The 18,574-nt window shown below is 62.6% G+C and overlaps 1 protein-coding gene across 1 annotated transcript; it reads right to left on the bottom strand.

Annotated features, from left to right (window-relative positions):
* Nucleotides 1-9,258: 9,258 nt before the first annotated feature.
* Nucleotides 9,259-18,236, bottom strand: IFITM10 (interferon induced transmembrane protein 10). Its single transcript, XM_036315816.1, has 4 exons — nt 18,162-18,236; nt 17,463-17,802; nt 16,247-16,698; nt 9,259-9,834 (listed from the first exon to the last, which is right to left on the bottom strand). The coding sequence occupies exons 1-4, from the start codon at nt 18,234-18,236 to the stop codon at nt 9,685-9,687; spliced, it is 1,017 nt and encodes a 338-aa protein (XP_036171709.1). The 3' UTR covers nt 9,259-9,684.
* Nucleotides 18,237-18,574: the final 338 nt, after the last annotated feature.

The following is an 18,574-nucleotide window of genomic DNA, read 5'->3' as shown; positions in this document are numbered from 1 at the left end:
CAGATTCTTCCCAGAGAGATAAGCTCCAGCTCAGCCCAAGGTGGGCGAAACGCAGAATTCCCTTCCTTAGTTGGCGTTTTCCAGTTGCGAAAACATCCTATGCTTTTCCACTTGGTCGTTTAGTTACCAAATATTTGTGTTTTTGAGAAGACCTGACATCGCAGAGATCAGGGGGATTTGGGGCAGGAATGCGAGACCAGTCCTGCCTGGTTGCGAAACGTGTCAGCGGTCACTCTGACAGGCCCCAGAGGCGGCGATACCAGGCCCGGGCCCCCGGGGCGGGGGCGCTGACGCAGATGTGTATCTGTGTCCTGGGCTGGAATCTGGTTTACGTTGAGAAATCAGCGTGTTTACAGGACACCAAGGCCGCCCCCCACCCCCCTTCCCTTTCATGTGGCAGTAATGCTGTGCAGGGCTCATCAGGGGCCCCGGGACGATGGGGGCTCCCCACGAGTCACGCCATCTCCCCACGACCCCCTCTGGGACCCCTCGGCCCCAGGCTTGGCCCCCAGGATCAGCCTGAGCTGGGTGGGCAGTGCCTGGGGGATGTGAGGGGCCCTGGGAGGGGGACAGAGGTGCCTTCAGCCCGAGACAGCACCTCAGCTGGAGGCAGGGCCCTTCTCTGCCCCAAACCGGCCTGTGGGAGGGGATGCCAGAACCTCTGGAGGTTTCTGGGAGCAGAGCCCGAGAGGGGCCCAGGATCTAGGACTGTCCGTGCACTGAGAGCCGCCTGGACGGGGACCGAGCGTGCGGGCCCTGATGGGCAGGAGCTGGAGGGGGTCGGTGACGGCCCTGGAGGAGCTGTGGGGCCGTGGCTCCAGCTGTGCAGGCTGGGGGCTGTTCTGGGGGTCGTGGCCCCGCTCTCCCCACTGGCCCGGGTCCCTCCTCATCCTCTCAGTCCCCAGAGCTGTGTGGACAAGCATGAATCCTGGGGTCCCTGTCCTCTGACTCTGGCCATGGCCCCCACTCGCTGTTGGAGCCACATCCCCACATGCCCCAGGGCTTGTCCGACCCTCAGCCCTCCTGACCCCTGTGAGCGGTGTTGGTGAAGGGCCTCAGAACCCAGGGAGCGTCCGGGCAGAGGCTGCTGGCCCCCAGGCCACGTGCCCGTCGGCTCCCAGGCCCCTCTGAGCAGCAGGTCAGCGCCCGGCCCTCTGGCCTTGGTTGGGCCGGCAGCTCCCTCCCAGGGGGTGAGACCTGCAGGTCCATCCTCTGCCCCCGGGAGGTCCCACCTGCTCCCCAAAGCCCTCAGGACAAAGGCAGCCCCTCCGCCCACGGGGGTGCCGACCTGAATGCCTGAGCCCTGTTCCCTCTGAGATGGGTCCCCCGCCCCCTCACACCCCCTCCGCTCGCTGCTGTGAGCGGTCACCCCAGGGCCTGGAGGCTGGGCTGCCGCTGTCCCCTGCCCTTCCTCCAGGCCACCCTGGCCCTGCCAGGCCCTCACAGCCTCGGCCGCATCCCTGCCCCTGGCCACGGAGAAAGGGCCGCTCAGGTGGCTAACCCTCAGGCAGGCTCCTGTCCTCCGCCCGCCTGTCCCTGGGCTGAGTGTCCCCGGGCCTTCCCTGGGCACAGGTGTCAGAATGTCCTTCCTCTTGGTGCCCAGTGAGGCTCCGTGTGCAGGGGCCACGTCTGTGTTTCCATTTGCCTGTGGACACGCGGCTGCTCCCAGCTTTTGGCTGCTGTGCATGTGGGTGAGCAGTGACCTATCGGAACCTCTGCTCTCAGTTGTTTGGGGGATAGTCGGGTTGGGGTCACATGGAGACGCCGTGTAACTCTGTGTCTTAACAGAAGCACACTGAGCTGGCTGGGGCATCCTTGTCCCCCCGGCCCCCCAATCCCCGCCAGGCTCGTGGGGCGTGAGGACAGGGCAGGCTCCCAGCAGCCCTGTCAGACCTAAGGGAGCCTCCCTCCCGCCGGGATCAGGGAGCGGAGACCGAGGGGCGGGGGCGCCTGGTGTGTGTCGGGGCCTCCTCCACCAGCCTCCACGGCCCTCCATCTCGACTTCACACCGGGGGTGAGAAGCACGGCTCTGCTGGGTGTGAGCCGTCGCTGCTGGCGGTCTGTGATACACTCACTTTTCAACAACAGCTAGTGGGTTTTGAGAAATTAGAACACTTTTTGTGGTAAAAAATCCCCATGGACTGAAGTGGACACAGTCCCGGGGCCGGGTCCCCCGCCTCCCTCCTCCTGGGCCTCCTGCGTGGGCTCCAGGCCTGACGTCTCCTGGCAAAGCTGCGGCGATGCCAGCTGCGCAGGACGTGCGTGCGTCTCCAGGATATTCCTGCCCTGACGCCCGGTCGCTGGCTCGCAGCATTCCAAGGCGGCTGTGCCTTCCCTGTGGTCACGTCGGGACCTTTAACCAGCGTTCCTCCTGCAGCGCCTGCTGGTGCTTCTGCAGATAAACAGCCGCAGGGAGCGGCCCTGTGGGCGCAGGGGCAGCTCGACTCGGGGCCCTGGGGTCTGTGCCCAGAAAGTTCCCAGGTGCCTGCGATGTCCGGCCCCGCGCCCCCTCCCGGCTCCCTCACGTCTCCCCGGCGTTTCTCTCCTGTTCTTTCATGATGTGGTTCAACACTTTCAGGCTCAGGGTGAACGTCTTACGGGGCCCGTTGCATTCTGGGTGGGTGGTGAGTGAATCGTGCCGTCCTCTAGGAGTGAGGGGCCAGCTCTGCCCTGTGGTCACAGGTGTCTCCCCACAGGTTGGGTGGTGTGAGTGTTCAGTGACACTGGGGGTTTGGAAACACCTGCCCCTGTTTCTCCCAATGACAAAGGGCCATGTGCTCAGAGTCACCCACACGCAGGGTGTCCGTGTCCGAGTGAGACGGGAAGTGCCCTGTCCTTTCTCCTGGGCTCTGGGGGGGGGGGGGGGGTTGTGTGTGTGGGTGGGGGGGTCCTGGGCGCCGGTGGGAAGAGGAGGCTGTGCAGATGCAGGAGGTGACAGCTGTGTCATGACCCCCGTCTCCCCGTCCCGGCTGGGAAGGGGCCCTTCCTCCTCACAGAGTAGAGGGGCTCCTGGAGCCCTCACTTGGGCCGATGTGGACGCCCCGTCCTGGACCCAGGAGAGGGAGGCGCTGCCCTGCCGGCCTCCGTGAGCCCAGGTGTCAGTGGGAGACGAACGGCTTCACCCCGGGTGACGGGCTTAGAATGGAGGTTAACCTCCAGGGTGGGGAGGTGGGCTGATCCTCGATGCTGCAGGGGAGACCCCAGGGCCCCGGTGGGCCCACTCCCCTGCCCCTGAGGCAGCCCCAGCCCAGCCCTGCAGCCAGGTGAGCTCAGCCCAGCCCACGCCACACCTGCCCCCTGCTGGACAGCGGTGTCCCTGCATACCTTTTCCATACACAGTCATGGGGCCCTGGCCCAGGAGGCAGAGCCCATGGGATCTCACTCAGCTGATCTCAGGTTCAGGCTCACAGCCCAAGTCAGCGTGGGAGAGGCGGTCAGCGGGGCCCCGGGTGCCTGCATGTGCCCCCCGTGGGCTCTGGACGCAGCCCAGCACCCCTGATGGAGCCCCGTCTGCAGCTGGTCACTCAGGCGCCGGCAGCTGTGGGCGCCCAGGCCCCGGAGGGGCTGCCTGCTGCTCAGGACTCGCTGTCCTCAAGCCACAAGGTTGCTGGTGGCTACACGTTTGCTACGTGTTGAACGATTGCTGTCTGTGCAGGTGTTGCCTGGGCCCTGTCACTGTGCCCACTGCTGGGTGCTCTGGGCAGGGGGGCGATGCCCGTGTGCTGGCTGGTGTTTCTGCCTGCCCACAGGGATGGGGTCCTCTGTGCCTGACCCTCTCTGTCGCATGGAGCCCGGTTGGGGCACAGTCTTGGGTGGGAGCAGAGCTCCTGGTTCCCCGTGTGGCTGGAGGAGGTGGGGGGCTGAGGGGTGCATGTGGCCACCGTGGTTGTAGGGTTGGCTGCCACCTCCTGGGGCCCCGGGGTCTCAGGGGCTGGGCCTCTTACTGGGACTCCTGCAGAACCCCCTCTGGGTTTCAGCAAGGGAGCCCATTCCGCGGCTGTTCTGATCATGGGGTCCCCGCAGTGCTCAGCACCCCTCATCCTTGCCGAGGGCCATGTCCTCCTGTCCTCACTGGCTCCCTTCCCCCCTCCCTGGCAGGATCCTGTCCCAGGGCCCAGAGACTGGAGCTGCCCCATCTCTGAAGTCCCAGCCCCTAGGACCTGAGCCACCGTCTCCCAGGACGCACTGCCAAGTGCACAGGCCTGGGTTACGGGCTCCATCCCATGTGGGGGGTACAAGGAGGTAGCCGATCAATGATTCTCTCTCATCATTGACGTTTCTTTTCTTTTAAAAAATGTTTTTATTGATTTTGAGAGAGAGAGAGGAAGGGGAGAGCAACAGAAACATCCAGGAGAGAGACATCCATCAGCTGCCTCCTGCACACCCCTGCCCTCTGGTGGCTGGTCCTCCGCTGGGTGCGCACACGGCCACCAGGTGGCGCCCTCTCCGTCCTGCCGACTCCCTGTGGCACCTGTGAGCCCAGGTGTGTCGCCCACTTGATTTTCTCATTAGTGGGATGGCCCCTGTGACTCCTGGGAGCCTAGAGTCGAGAGAAGGAGGCACAGACATCATGTGACTTGGGGACGGTCATGGGGAGGACCAGTCTCCCTAGGACACAGGCGAGCCCTGAGGGATGGAGACAGGGCTTGAGCCAGGACTTGGAAGGACACAGGTGCTGGCAGGGGGACAGGGACGGGGCACCTAGCCAGCCAAGGCGGGCACCTTCCTCGCGGCCTGTGGCCCAGTGCCAGGACCCAGGCCCTGAGGGCGGAGGGGACGGGGAGGGCGGCTCAGACCAGGGGGAGGGCAGGGGAGTGAGACAGAGCCGGTGGCATCTGACCCGAGGGCAGGTCCCTGGTCTCATCAGGCACGCACCCTGGAAGGCTGAGCAGAAGGCAAATGCGCAGAGGGGTGGAGGGCTGGGAAGGTCCCCTCAATGCCCTGGCCCCAGCTGCCCTGAGCCCACAGGCCCCGTGGGGCCCCCTGATGCCTTCACTGTGGGCCAGCCTGGACATGGTCTCTCGGGGGGCCCAGGGCTGCTTCCAGGCTGCCGGGTGTCCCTGCCTCTGAGCCCCGGGACAGCTGGTGGTGTCCCCAGACTGTCCGCGAGCAGGACCCTCACAGACACCAGGGGGCGCCCACGGCCTTCCCAGCAGCGTCCTGCCTGCTCACCAGGTCCCTATCCTGCACAGAGCGCCTGCTCCCAGGAGGGGGCGCGGGGAGGGTGAGCCGTGCTCTCACGGGGCCTGCGAAGCGAGTTAACGTTCCTCCCCATCACCTTTATTTATTTTTTTAAAAAATATTTTTATTGATTTCAGAGAGTCAGGAAGAGGGAGAGGGAGAGAGAGAGAAACATCAGTAATGAGAGAGAATCATGAATCAGCGGCCCCCTGCACCCCCCACCCTGGAGATCGAGCCTCAGCCCGGGCCTGTGCCCTGACCGGCATCGAACCCTGACCTGGTTCATAGGTCGACGCTGAACCGCTGAGCCCCGCACCCGGGCCTCTCTCTTTAACCAGCCTCCCCCGCGCCCCATCCCCAGCTCGGGCCACCACTCTCCTAGGCTCAGTTCTAGTTTGACTTGTTTGTTTGTTGGATCCCCAGGTAGGTGATGCCGCCCAGCGCTGTCTTCATCATCTGACGACATCACTCGCCGTGGGCCCCCAGAACAGCACTTCCTGTCCGCAGGCACCGCACCCCCTCACCCGTCGATGGCCTGGTGCTCCCTGCGCGGCCGTTACGGGTGGTGCCGCATCGACGTGGGGAGATGAGTCTCTTCGAGATGCAGATTTCACTCCCGTGGGTGGATCTAGACCCAGAAGTGGGGCTGGTGGGTGAGGAGGCTGCTCTCTGCTGCACTGACGACGGGTTCAAGTTCACGTCCAGAGACACGTCCTGGCCCAGCACGGGCAAGGGGACGACTGGCTGCAATCCTGACGCCGGTGGCTGGCTTTGCCTGTCGACTTGGTGGGGCCACGCGGCCGACACTTGGTCAGACATTCCTCTGGGTGTTTCTGGGTGATATGCGACATCGACCAGGACTCTGAGAGACGCAGGTGGTCGTCTGGGTGTGGGGGGGGGCCTCGCCCACCAGCTGAAGGCTGAGCTCCCTGGGGGCGAGGGAGTCCCCGCAGTCGGCCTCCAGATGCAAACTGCAACTCTTTCCCGCCCCGGCCAGCCTCCCCATCGGATGGCCGAGTCAGTTCCTCAAAATAAGCCCCCTTCTCTCCGCTCACACCCTGTTGGCTCTGCGGCTCTCTCTGCAGAGTCGGACGAGCGCCCTGACCCATGGCCGTGGGACAGGCCCCTGACACGCGTGGCCCACACCCGGCGGTGCCAGGCCCATCCGGTGCCCCTAGAACACCACGGCCTCCGCTGGCCAGTTCTGGGGAAGAAGCTCCACACTGACCCAAGCAGGTCCGCACGCGGCCGGGGACCACGCAGAGACGGGCCGACCTGGGCCTTGCTGTGCCCGTTGCTGTGCCCATTGCTGTGCCCGTTGCTGTGCCCATTGCTGCCAGGGCTGCCAGGAGGCCCCAGATGCGAAACAAGCAACAGCCCACACGAAAGGCCAGCAACTCCAACTTGAGAGATGGGAGGGGCGAGGGGGCGGGTCTCTCTGGCCCCAGGAGTCCCGTGTCCCCCACATCCCAGGCCTCCTTCTTCCTTGCCCAGCCCCTGGAGGGTCAGGGGTGAAGCCCCGGGGAGAGGCTCCTGCTGACGTCACCTGATTGATGTGGCATTTCCGGAGCTGAGTTCTCCAAGGGGGTGGGGGACTTGCTGCCGGTCGCTGATTCCAGCCAGAGTCCCAGGTCTGTGCAGCCTGCCCCCATCACTTCAGTCAGCGCTGCCCTCTCAGCCCACGATGTCACAGAAGGCAAAGGTTTGCATAACTACGGCTTATCGTAAAAACTGTCGATATCAGCATACTGTGAATAATAGGGAGGTGCCTTAAACTAATAACTTCTGACTCCAATACCCATAGCAAAGTCATCTGAAATGGCTCAGCCGGCCGGCCCCAGCCAGTTTGGCTCAGTGGATAGAGCGTTGGCCTGTGGACTGGTCTCGGGTTCGATTGCAGTCAGTGCAGGCTCCTCCCCGGCCAGGCCCTGGTCAGAGTGCGTCTAGGAGGCAACTCATCGACGTGTTTCTCTCACATGGATGTTTCTCTCTGTCTCTCCCCTTCTCTTCCACTCTCTCTAAAAATCAATGGAAAAATATCCTCCGGTGAGGATTAAAAAAAAAAAGTAGGATAATCGAGAAATTCTTGAAGGTTAGTGTGAGAGTCGAGTGGATCCTGGGACCTCGTGAAAAGCCACTGTAATCCAGACCACGTGGTACTGGCTCAGGGACAGACAGACCCACCCGGGAGCTAGAAACAGCCCTGCAGGGGCAGGGATGCTGGAGAGGTGACAGCGATGGCCTCGCAACGCAACCAAGGACGGCTTTTCAAAAACCAGAGGAAGAGACTAAACTTACCCCTGTCTTTTTAAAAAATCAGTTTTACAGGGAGGAAGGGGGAGGGATAGAGAGTTAGAAACATCAATGAGAGAGAAACATCGATCAGCTGCCTCCTGCACGGCCCCTACTGGGGATTGAGCTGGAAACCCAGGCATGTGCCCTTGACCAGAATTGAACCCGGGACCCTTCAGTCCGAGGGCCAGCACTCTATCCACTGAGCCACAGCGATGGGCCTTACCCCTGCCTTTCTGCACACACACGCGGGCAAGGTGGCTAAACACAAAAAGCAAAACAATAGAGATTGTGCAGGACAATCAGGGACTCTGCGTGTCTGTTCCCTGGGTCGAGCCTGTTCACCAGGTGACCGTGGACAGCGTGGGCAACTGGACGGGAGGACGATCCTGAGGGGGGGCTTGCCGCTGTTGGGGGGCTGCAGCCAGTAGCCCTCGTGGCGGGGGCAGAGCGTAAGGGTCCCTCCAGCCCTGTCCAGCGAGGTCCTCGTCTCGTCGCTCCCATCTGTCACCGGCTCCGGTAGCTTTAGGGTGTTTACCCACTGGACCAGTTCAGCGTTGTCCCCTCCCGTCACCACGGGGCCGGAGGCGCGGACGGGCGACAGCAAGGTGACCTGTCACTCATTCACGAGAAGTTACTGACTGGCTGACAGGGCCCGGCCCTGAGCAAAATCAAGTGAGGATGGGGAGCGGGGAGGGAGGGCCTGCAGGGGTGCAGCTCCCCCTTGGGTGGGGGGTGATGGCCCTCCTGCACCCCGCGTGGAGGCTGGTGCCGGGGTCTGGCGTGTGCCCGCTGCCAGGAGGGACGGATATGTATGAGCTCAGGCGGACTCGCTGGCTGGGAGGCGAACGTGCGCGTCTGCGTGAGCCTGAAAGCCCCAGCTGCTGGGCACGTCTCGGGAGCCGCCCGAGCCCTTCGTCTGAGGGCATTCCCTCCGGACACCTGTTGGGGCAGCTGCCAGCTGCTGGCCTCTAAGGGGAAGGAAGATGAGCAAACGCCCTAAATCCTCACGACCCACAACCTGTGTCCCTGGTGCCTGCTCCCCTCGAACCTCCAGGCTGGTCCTGACCCTCCAGACAGCGCCCGCCACCCCCAAAGCTGCAGCAGAGTCTCCCTGCAGGTCCCTGGGCCATGGGTGGGCCCCGCCTTAGGGGGCATGAGGCCTTCCCTCTCCACACCCGGCTGCATGAACCCCCTCGGGTTTCCACGTGGCCACGGCCCCTCACTGCCAGGGCTCAGGGGCACCTGGGTCCCTCGTCTGCTCCCTGGCTACTCCTGGGCTAAATCCCGTGCCTCCCTGGGGCCCCCCGCCCCCCACCCCCCCACACCCCGGGCAGAGGGCCGAGCTCATCGCCATGGAGCAGCTCAGCCTGGGGAGCAGGGGGAGCAGACCTGACCCTGGACCAGCGACCTTCAACTGTTACCTCACTTCCCCTCGGCTGACCTTCACAGCAGCTCAGAACGCAAAGGCCTTTTCCCTCCTTCACAGGTGAGCAAACAGGCCCCCAGGTGGACGGGCTCGGCCAGGTGCCAGCCCCACACCGGGAATCGAACCTCGACCTCCTGGTTTGTAGGTCAACGCCCCACCACTGAGCAACACCGGCCGCGCTGCTCCCCTGTCTTGCAGAGCAGACAGACCTCCAGGGTTAGGGAGCAAACTTCCCTGGCAGAGTCCGCAGGGATGCGCCCCTGGGACTGGCCCACTATGCAGCCTCTGAATGCCACCCCCCAAGCCTCAGCTCGCACCCCACCCACCCGCGAGGCAGGGACAGAGGCTGAGCCGGCTGGCGCTGGGCAGGAGTTTTATTGAAAATTCACAGACACGGGAGCTCTGAGCAGGGTCGTGGGGTCACAGCTTGGAGACTGGGTCAGGAGGGTGGAGGGAGTCCCCAGATGCCAGCAGCCCCCACACGGGGAAGCTCCCTCAGAGCCCTTCTTGTTGGGTGTCAGGTCGGAGAGACCCAGGTGGGGGTGCAGCCGCTGGAAGCCAGGGTGCGGCAGCCCAGGAGGATCAGGGGTGGGAAGCAGGTGGAGGGCCAGGAGGCGAGGGGCCTGCACGAGCTCGCTGCCCCCGGCTGTGGGAACCTCTGCCAGCCGGGCTGCCCGCTCACAGCTCCGGGGCCCAGGGCGGACGGCCCGCTCTGCCGCCACCAGGGCATCCTCCGTCCTGAAAGTGAGCCCTTCCCGCTCCCTCATGCGCAGGCCGCGGCCTCAGTAGTCGGTGAGCGGGTACCGCAGGAAGATGAAGACCAGGATGATGCAGGAGGCGGCCAGGGCGGAGCTGGTGATGTTGAACAGCCGGGCGGTCTTGGCGTCCTCCACCGCACCGTTCAGGTCGTTGAGCAGCTTCTTGTCCCGGACCTGCGGCCAGAGGAGAGGTGAGCCAGGGTGCGCCTGGGCGGCTGGGCGGGCGGAGAGCAGGGGCCAGGGCAGCGGGGGCCCACTCCGCCCCCCTTCCTGCCGCTGGCCTGTGGTCCCGCTGGACGCTCCTTGCCGTGGGCACTACATTAACAGGGCCTCTCGAGAGGGAGGCGAGGAAAGGGGATACGGTGCAGGGTCCCCCTCGGCCAGGCGTCTGGGAAAGCACACGGGAATGCTTTGTACTTTTTTAGTCTGAAAATGTTTCTATAAAACACCTGGTTAGTAATACTGTTCTGTACTTGAAAGTGGCCGAGGGAGGAGATCTGAAGTGCTCTCACCACACACACACACACACTCACACACACACACACAAGAGTATTACGTGTGTGGGGAGAAAACAGGGTGCATGATGCATGAAATAGAAAGTTGGGCAAATGGGATAAAGGAAGAAAAACTGTGAGGAAGAGAGGGCAGATAAATGTATTTTCATCAATATGTGGATTAATAAACCGATACGTAGTTACAGTGAGCAAGGGAAGGAGGAAGCGAGGGAAGAGGAAGTGGAAGGGAGGTGGCTAGAGAGACACGAAGCTGGGAGAGGGATGGACGTGTGGCTGAAGGTGACAGATACGCGTCCTGATGAATGAAGGGATGGGCACATCACACCGGCAGGAGAAGGGGTAGAGGAGATGGCGGTAAGAATGGAGGAGGAGGGTGGTGGGCGAAATAACAGAGAAAGCGATAATAAGAGAAATGGCGACGGGCATGGAGCTGGGTTAATGGCATGACCTGGTCTTAGCTCAGTGAATCCTCTCAACAACACTTTGAGGGGGTACGTCCCCCTTTTCACCAGGAGCAGGATTCGCGCGGAGAGATGGAAGGCCCAGGGTTCAACCCCTGCTGTAAACTAGAGGCGCCCGAACAGCGGGGTGCATGGCTGTGTGGTCTATTCAGAAAGTGGGGGAGGTGGACAGAGGAGGGAGAGCAGGGAGAGGAAGAGTAGAGAGGGCAGTCAGATGGATGGGTCCCTGGCCAGAGACATGGGAAGAAGGAGGAAGGAGAGATGCAGGCATAACAAGACTGTGAGGCTGGGGAGATGGAGGGGTGTGTGGGTGGTGGGCTGGGCATGGATGCACGGCGGGGGTGCCACGGACGGTGCTCTGGGATGAACTGAATAAACAAAGGGTCCGGAGGGAGGGTGGGAGGAAAGTGGGTGGATGGATTGAGAGATCGGTATAAAGTTTCATAACGAAAAATGGGTGAGTGTGTGGGCAGGTAGGTGATGGACAAATGGCATCAATGGCTGCAGTGAGCACAGATGAATAGATGAAAGGATGGATGGACAGAAGGATGGGTGGATAGATAGACGAACGGATGGAGGATGGATGGATTGGTAAATTGATGAATTCAGCATGTGGAGTGAAAGGAGAGGAGGAAAAGAAAAAGGCAAGAGAATACACAAACGAGATGAATGGGTACATGACCAGTTGGATACATGGGTGGATGAGAAGGGAGGGAAAACAGACAAAAATGATAGGGGATGGATGGGTGGGGTCAAAGGGTGCAGATGAGTGAAGATGCATGGAAAGGTGAGCGCGATGAACGGGCACTGGAAAGTGAGGTGCAGCTAGAATGGCAGCGGAGAGAAGGGATGTAGACGGCTCGAAGGATGAACAGATGTACTGACGTGTGGATGGGGGATGGGATGGGGCTGGTAAGTAAAGGGGAACAAGTTACCGTGAAAGTGAGGTTAGATGAATAGTTAAGTGAACTGATGTATAAGGAGGGGATGGGATGGGGTGGGAAAGGAAGGAGACGCTTAATGAACATGTAAAAACATGGATGGATGGATGGATGGATGGATGGATGGATAATGGATGGGTGGGTGGATGGATGAATGGATGAATGAATGATGGGGGGTGGATGATGGGTGGATGAATAAATGAATGGATGGATGGGTGGATGAATGAATAGATAGGTGGATGAATGACAAATGGCTGATGGAGGGTGGCTGGATGGATGATGGATGGATAGATGAATGGATAGATGGATAATGGATGGGTGGGTGGATGGATGGATGATGGGTGGATGAATAAATGAATAGATGGATGGTGGGTGACAGATGATGGAGGGTGGGTGTGTATGGATGGTGCTGGTGTTCTGAAGGAGGGAATGAGCAAATATGTACATACAAAAGCTGACACAGCATCCTCTCCCCATCTGTCCTTTCTGGCTTTCCTGTCATTGAGAAGTCGCACAGCCTCCTGGGCCCACTGAGCTGCTGTCATGTCCTGGTTACATTGGCTCCTCTCCTGTCACCATCCCTGTGCTGGGTCCAGCCGCATACCCTGTCACCTGGACCCCTGCCCCAGGACCCTACCTCCTCTCTGCCTCTGGGCTTCTCCCACTGCCTTCCTCCTCACTGACAGCTCTGCTCACACCGCTCCCTTCTGCGTTTCACAGGTGATGAACGGCAAACCCTCACCGGTGGTCCCCATCCTTCACTGGGCGCCTCCTGCCTGCCTGCCTTACCTGGACCATCTTCCTCTGCTCCCCACAGAGCACAAAGGCCTGGCTGTTCCCTGACTGCCTCACCCTCGTGTCTTTCTGTTTTCTCCTTCGGGAACACCTGTCCCTGCCGGGAGCCGGTCCATCCTTGCTGTTTCAAGGGACCTGGCATATATGGCATACTGTTCTTAAAATGTTTTCTCACCTTCTTGGCACTATGTGTTTTAATCAAGGTCTCCTCTCTGAAAAAGGTTGTTTCCCCAGGTAGGGATTTTCCCCTGAAGTTAGGGAGGGAATAAAACCTCTTAACTAAGTGCCAGGGGGGTAATTAATCACTTTAACTATGAACAATCATGCTTAAGCTACATAATCTTTACTCCCTGGAATGGAGATAAGAAACGCCCTAACCTTTGTAATAGAGATTGATAGGATTGAATCAACTGGTATAAATACAGATGTAATAAGACAGCGACACAGAACTTAGAACACAGAACTTAGAACACAGAACTAGAGAGACAGAGCCTAGGCACAGAACCTACACAGAACGTTCTCTAGAGACAGAGGAACTTCGCTGGAGAGAGCATGGCAAAAGATCCTGGACTGAACCTGACTACAGAAATGGGCAAGAGAACCTGACTAGAACCTGGTAACTGGACCTGGCTGGAGAACCTGGACAGAACCTGGCTGGAGAACCTAGCAAGAGAACATGGACACAGAACCTGGCTGGAGATCTGAAGCAGAACCCTTCTGGAGATCCAGACCAGAACTTGGCTGGAGATCCTGGCTAGAGATCCTGGCTAGGCTGCTGATCAACTGAACGCTGTCTCCGTGTCATTCCTTCTTCGCCGACTCCGTCTACACCTTTGGGAACCCCTGGACCTGCTGGGGCAGGACCCCAGCATGTCCCCTCATCTGTCCTTCAAGGCTAGAAGCATCCCGCACCAACCCCAACCTCACCCTCATCTTCTTTCTCTGAAACACGGGGCTGCTCATTTCATCCTGTCCTGTCCATGCACCCCCAACCCAGCACCCCTGGACCCTTGGGTGGGGCACTGATGGCAGCAAGAAGGGACGGATCTGGTGGGTGGACAGCCATGGCTGGGATGGGGTGTCTGCAGGGGAGGGGCTCGGCCAGAGGGAGTCAGTGGAGTATTTGCAGAAGAGAGACCCGGTCTTACCTAAGCCCTCGGGCTGGGGGAGCAGCATGTTGCAAACCGAGGTGTCACAGGACGGCTGGGCTGGGGCGCTTGGCGAGGCCAGGGGAGGGTGAGCATGAATCTCAGGGGGCTTTCAATGCCAAGCCAGGGGGTACTGAGGGGGGCAGTGGTCATGATGGGCAGCTTGTGCAGACGGCATGGACAGAGAACTGATGCCTGTCTGCCTCCCCCGGACACTGGGCTGAGCAAAATCAGGCTGCACCCTCATGGCAGAACCAGCCTGCAGTGAGCTGAGCTGCCCGGCGACGGGGGAGGGCCGGACGGGTGGCGTGAAGGTGGGTAAACAGAAGTGTGAGGCAGGGACACCCACAGGACGCCAGCCTCTGCCCGGCCCACGTGGACTGACGTGAGCCTTGTGATGTTTCTATTGGTTGTGAACGGTCAAGGGATGGGCTCGGGGAAGCAAGGGGGCGTCTCAAGAGCTCGCTGCTCTGAGGGACCCAGCTGGGAACGCAGCCAAGGCCTCCGGACCCCAAGCCTGCGGGTGCCCTTGGAGGGGCCATGACCGGGGGCACATGCTGTGGGTGCAGCAGGCGGGGAGGTGCAGCTGGTGGACAGATGGATGCACTCGCCAGAGTGAGAGCCCGAGCCGCCAGCTCTGTCCTGCCTGCCCGTGCGGAGGCAGCTCACCTCGTGTGCCCTCCCAGGGGAGCCCTGAGCCTCCCCCTCGCTGCCCACAAGGAAGAAAAGGAAGAACGCAGGGGAGCAGCCCCGGGTGGAGGCGTCGAGCTCCTCCTGCCCCTCAGAAGCACCAGCTCCGACCTGCCCCCCACCCCGCAAAGCCCGCACCACGCAAGTCCTGACCTACCTACAGCCGCGGCAGATGGGCCTGCCCCATGCCAGCCGGCCGCCCACAGCCAGGCCCAGGAAGGAAGGAAGCTTCCGAACAGGAGCCCCTGCTGCTGGCCCATGCCACAGGCTGTGGGCACCAGAGGAGGCCGAGCAGGGGCTGGCCTGGGGGTCTCCACCCCCAGCTCCCAGGGACCCTTCCCTTTGCTGCCTCTGCAGTGCACACACACACACACACACATGCACACTCACACCTCATGCACTCAGTGCACATACGCATGCACACACAGACGAGCACACACCTATATGCATGCCCACATTCAGGCACACACATGCACACTTCCAAGTAGCTGCACACGTATGCACTCACATGGTCATGCATGTATAAGTATACAAGGCACACTCACACCTACACCACTCATGCACACATGCTCATACACATGCAATTCCACTCACACACGCATGCACACACACACACCTGCATGCATGCACGCACTTTGTGCACACATGCACGCTCACGCACATTCACTCACACAACATGGTTCCATGTGGTGGAGCCCAGGACCAGGTACACAGGCCAGAATTTGAGGGATGAATGGCGGTCAGCGATGCTGATGCTGAGGGTGAGTCAGGAGGAGGGAAAGCCAGGTGGTCAGATGTGCGGTGCCAGGGCGGGTGGGCTGACAGAGGCACAGCGACAGAACAGTCCACGTCCTTCCACTCCCCCAGCCTCTCTGGCCCAGCCCCTCCTCTCCCTGCAGCCCCCATGGGCCCCTCCCCACCCCCTCTGTCCCTGCCTTGCTGGTCAGCTGCTACCAATGGAATGAACCAATCTTGGGCATCATATCTGGAAAGTGGGTGATCCGGCGAGACACAGGGCAAGCCCTTCCTGAGCCACGGGGAGATGGGGGCCGCCTCCTGGGGCAGGGCTGCAGCGGCCCTGGGCTCTCTGTCCTTATACACACACGTACCGCTCTCTCCACCCCAGGCGTGAGCGGTCACAGTTCCCTCCTGGGATCTGTCTCCACCTTGCCCGTGGGGGGGCCTGTCTGCTCCTGGCCAGCTCCTCTCAGAGCAGCGAGGGGCTCTGGGGGCCATGGCCCTGGGCAGGCTGTGGGCTCAGATGGATGGGACAGGACGTGCTCACGGCTCTCCCCCTGGCTCCCGGACACTGGACAGACTGTCTAGAACAGCCGTGGGCAAACTACGGCCCGCGGACCCGAAAGAGCGGAGGGTTCTCTTGCTCTCCCCTCTGCTCCTTCACCAGCAGCAGTGTTAACATGGCAACGTCGGGAAACACGGCCACAGCTCCTTCTTCTGAGTCCAGTTTAAGAACCCATTGTGGCCCTCGAGTCAAAAAGTTTGCCCACCCCTGGTCTAGAACCATGTGTAGAAGGGGGAGGGGGAGGGCCGTGACTGGTGACCAGTCTGTGTGGCCGCCCTCCGCGTGTCTGCCCTGTGTCAGATTCCCCAGCGAGGGGCTTGGCAAGGTCTCCAGCCACCCTGACATCTCCTCCTCCTGTCAGGGGAGAAGGACTCCAAGGCCCCTCCACATACCCATCCGTCCAGGGCAGCTGTCCAGGGCTAATGCCCCCACCCCCACCCAGAGGACAGGCCCTGGGCCCTGAGTCCGCCCCCTAAGCTGGCAGCACAGAGACCCTGGCCCTGTGGACCCAGAGCCCAATCAAGACCCCCGGGAGCTTCCCAGCTCAGCATGGGGGGGCGGGGGCCCAGAGCTCCCCACACCCTCCTCGCTGGCCTCCCCGTCCTAGTCCTCAGCCCTCTTGGCTGCACCTGCTGCACCCACGGCTTCTCTGAGGGGGGGCAGAGTGGTGCAGCCAGGGCTCTCCCCGCCCCCCCTGCCGGCCCCTCCCCGCGCCCCCCTCCCCCCCGCTCACTTTGAGGGAGTAGGCCAGGGCGATGAAGCCCAGGCAGCAGAAATTGAGGTAGACGAAGTTGAAGATGGACCACAGGTAGTAGTCGTTCACCTCGCTGGTGTCGGGGTAGATCTCGATGACCGTCGTGGGGTTGGTCATGGTCTTCTTCTCCGCCAGGTGCTTGCAGACCTGGGGCGCGCCGGCCCCCCGCACGCTGTCGGCCTGGCCGCTCTTGGGCTCCATGGGGAACAGCGTGGGCGCCATGGGGGGAGAGGCCGAGGGCTCAGGGGCCGGGGCTGCGGGCGCCTGCAGGGCGGGGGGCTTGGACACACAGGCGAAGCAGCCCTTGGGGGACCCTGCCGGGGGCCTGGGGATCCAGAAGGCCCCGTCCAGGGGCACGCGGGCTTCCTGGGCGCCGTCCGTGGTGCTGGCCAGGGCTCCCAGCGGGGCTGGGCACTGCTGGGGCCCTGGGCCTGGAGGGAGGGAAGAGGAATTGGAACTGGGTGCACCCTGGCTGCCCACAGCGTCTCCCCTGCAGCCCCAAAGGACATGGACGTCCCGGGGGAGGCGGCCAGCTGCCCGCCCGCCGGCCACCTGCCTCCCCCGTCACACCAAAGCCCTTCAAGCAGCCTTGGCACGGACATTGGGGGCTTTTCATCGCTTTGCCATCTGCGCACAAACACTCACCCACTGACAGGCCAGCAACCCCCCCACAAGGCCCAGCTGACTGGCGTCGCAATACACAGAGGCCAGCACCCAGGCCCGGCCCCCAGGGCGGTGGACCCACAGTGACGGCCTCTGCCGAGCTGGCAGCCAGCGGAGCTGCCTGGGCACCTGCAGCGGAGACGCTGACACATCCTGGCGCCCCAGACCCGGCCCACCCTGTGCGCTCGCTCGGAGATGCGCCAGGCAGACAGCTCCACACCATGACGCGCAGCGTGGACACGCAGCGACACAGGCTGGGACACGTCGCGGAGGGCGAACAGGGGCTGCGGGGGCTCCCAACTGGCGCCACGACGCCCCCGCCCCCCACCCCGGCCCCAGCGGCGTCCGGGACCCCAAGCCGCGCACTCGCACTCGCGGGCGCCACCCACCCTGGACAGACGCGCAATGTCACTGCGAAAGGCGCACTTCGCCAAAGAGGCGCCGCGCCCTGGCCACCCTGGGGGTCTCCGGCGAAGCCTCGCGACCCAAGCCGGGTCCCAGCGCCGCAGCCAGGACCGAGGTTCTCACTCACGGGCAGCTCCTGCGCTGGCGGCCTGACCCCTGCGCTCGGTCCGCGCGTCCTTCTTCAGTCCCGCGGCCGCTGTCTGTCTGGCCGCTCCGCGTCCCAGTGTCCCGACCTCGGTGCGGGGAGCGCGCGGAGCAGGGGGGGGGGGGGGGGGACGGGGAGCGCGCGGGGCTGGCGGGGCTGGCGCGGATCCCCGGAGCCTGCGCTCCCTCCGCAGCGCCAGCGGGCGGGCGGCGCGGCTGCAGCCCAAGCTCCACTCACGGCGGCCGCTGGGGCACAGCCACCTCCGCCTCCTCCCACGCAGGGTGGGGGCAGCGGGGCGCGGACGGAAGCAGGGGGTGCAAGACTAGCCAGGGATGGGCCCCCACAGCGCCCCCTGTCTGCCCGTACCCCAGCCCGCCCCCTGCCCCTCCCTCTGGCTGAGCCCCTGACCCCTCCCAGCGGTCTCCCCAAAGAGCCCCTTTCCTCCTCTGCACACCCCTGTGCCCAGACTACCCCTCGCAGGCCCATGTCCTCCTGGAATCTGACCCTCTCAAGCCCCCAATTGCAGTCCCTCTGGGGGCAGGATGGACACCCAGTGCCCAGCCCGGCAGGATTCTGTCCTAACCAGAGGCGACCCTCACCGCGCCAGCCCCCTGAGCCCACCAAGCCTCTCCTCTCCCCAAGTCTGACCCCGCACTCCGCGGGCGGAGCCTCTGAACCCACCTTCGCTGATCCAGTTCCCTCACAAACTCGGGTCTCAGAGCCCATGTCCTCTCCCCAGTTGGGCCGTCTGCCCATGGGGCCAGAAGTCCTTCTCCAAGACCTACTGGCACTTTCTCCTTGGAGCTCAGTCCACTCACCAGCCCTCCCCTCTCCAGGAGCCCAGCCTGTCCCCCTGGGTCCCATCCTACCTGGTCCCCTCCCCCTGGGTCCCCTCCCCCTGGGTCCCCTCCCCCTGGGTCCCCTCCCCTTGGGTCCCATCCCACCTGGTCCCGTCCCACCTGGTCTCATTCCACTTGCATCCCATCCCACTTGGGTCCTGCCCACCCGGGTCCCATCCCCTGCAGGTGCTGTCCCCACAGGTCACGTGCCCTAAGCAGTGCCTGCCGGGCACAGCCTGTCTTCATCCACCCACC

This window comes from Myotis myotis, unplaced genomic scaffold (genome assembly GCF_014108235.1).
Source record: "Myotis myotis isolate mMyoMyo1 unplaced genomic scaffold, mMyoMyo1.p scaffold_m19_p_61, whole genome shotgun sequence".
Classification (NCBI taxonomy): domain Eukaryota; kingdom Metazoa; phylum Chordata; class Mammalia; order Chiroptera; family Vespertilionidae; genus Myotis; species Myotis myotis.
This window is presented reverse-complemented; position numbering and strand designations above follow the sequence as displayed.

Excerpts from the sequence above, each read along its gene's own strand:
- IFITM10 (XM_036315816.1), bottom strand. The coding sequence starts at position 18,236 with ATGGGCAGACGGCCCAACTGGGGAGAGGACATGGGCTCTGAGACCCGA. Across the intron at positions 17,803-18,161 it reads AGGGAACTGGATCAGCGAAG|TCTTGCACCCCCTGCTTCCG; the intron begins GTGGGTTCAGAG and ends ATCCCTGGCTAG. Across the intron at positions 16,699-17,462 it reads CGCCAGCGCAGGAGCTGCCC|GCCCAGGGCCCCAGCAGTGC; the intron begins GTGAGTGAGAAC and ends CCCTCCCTCCAG.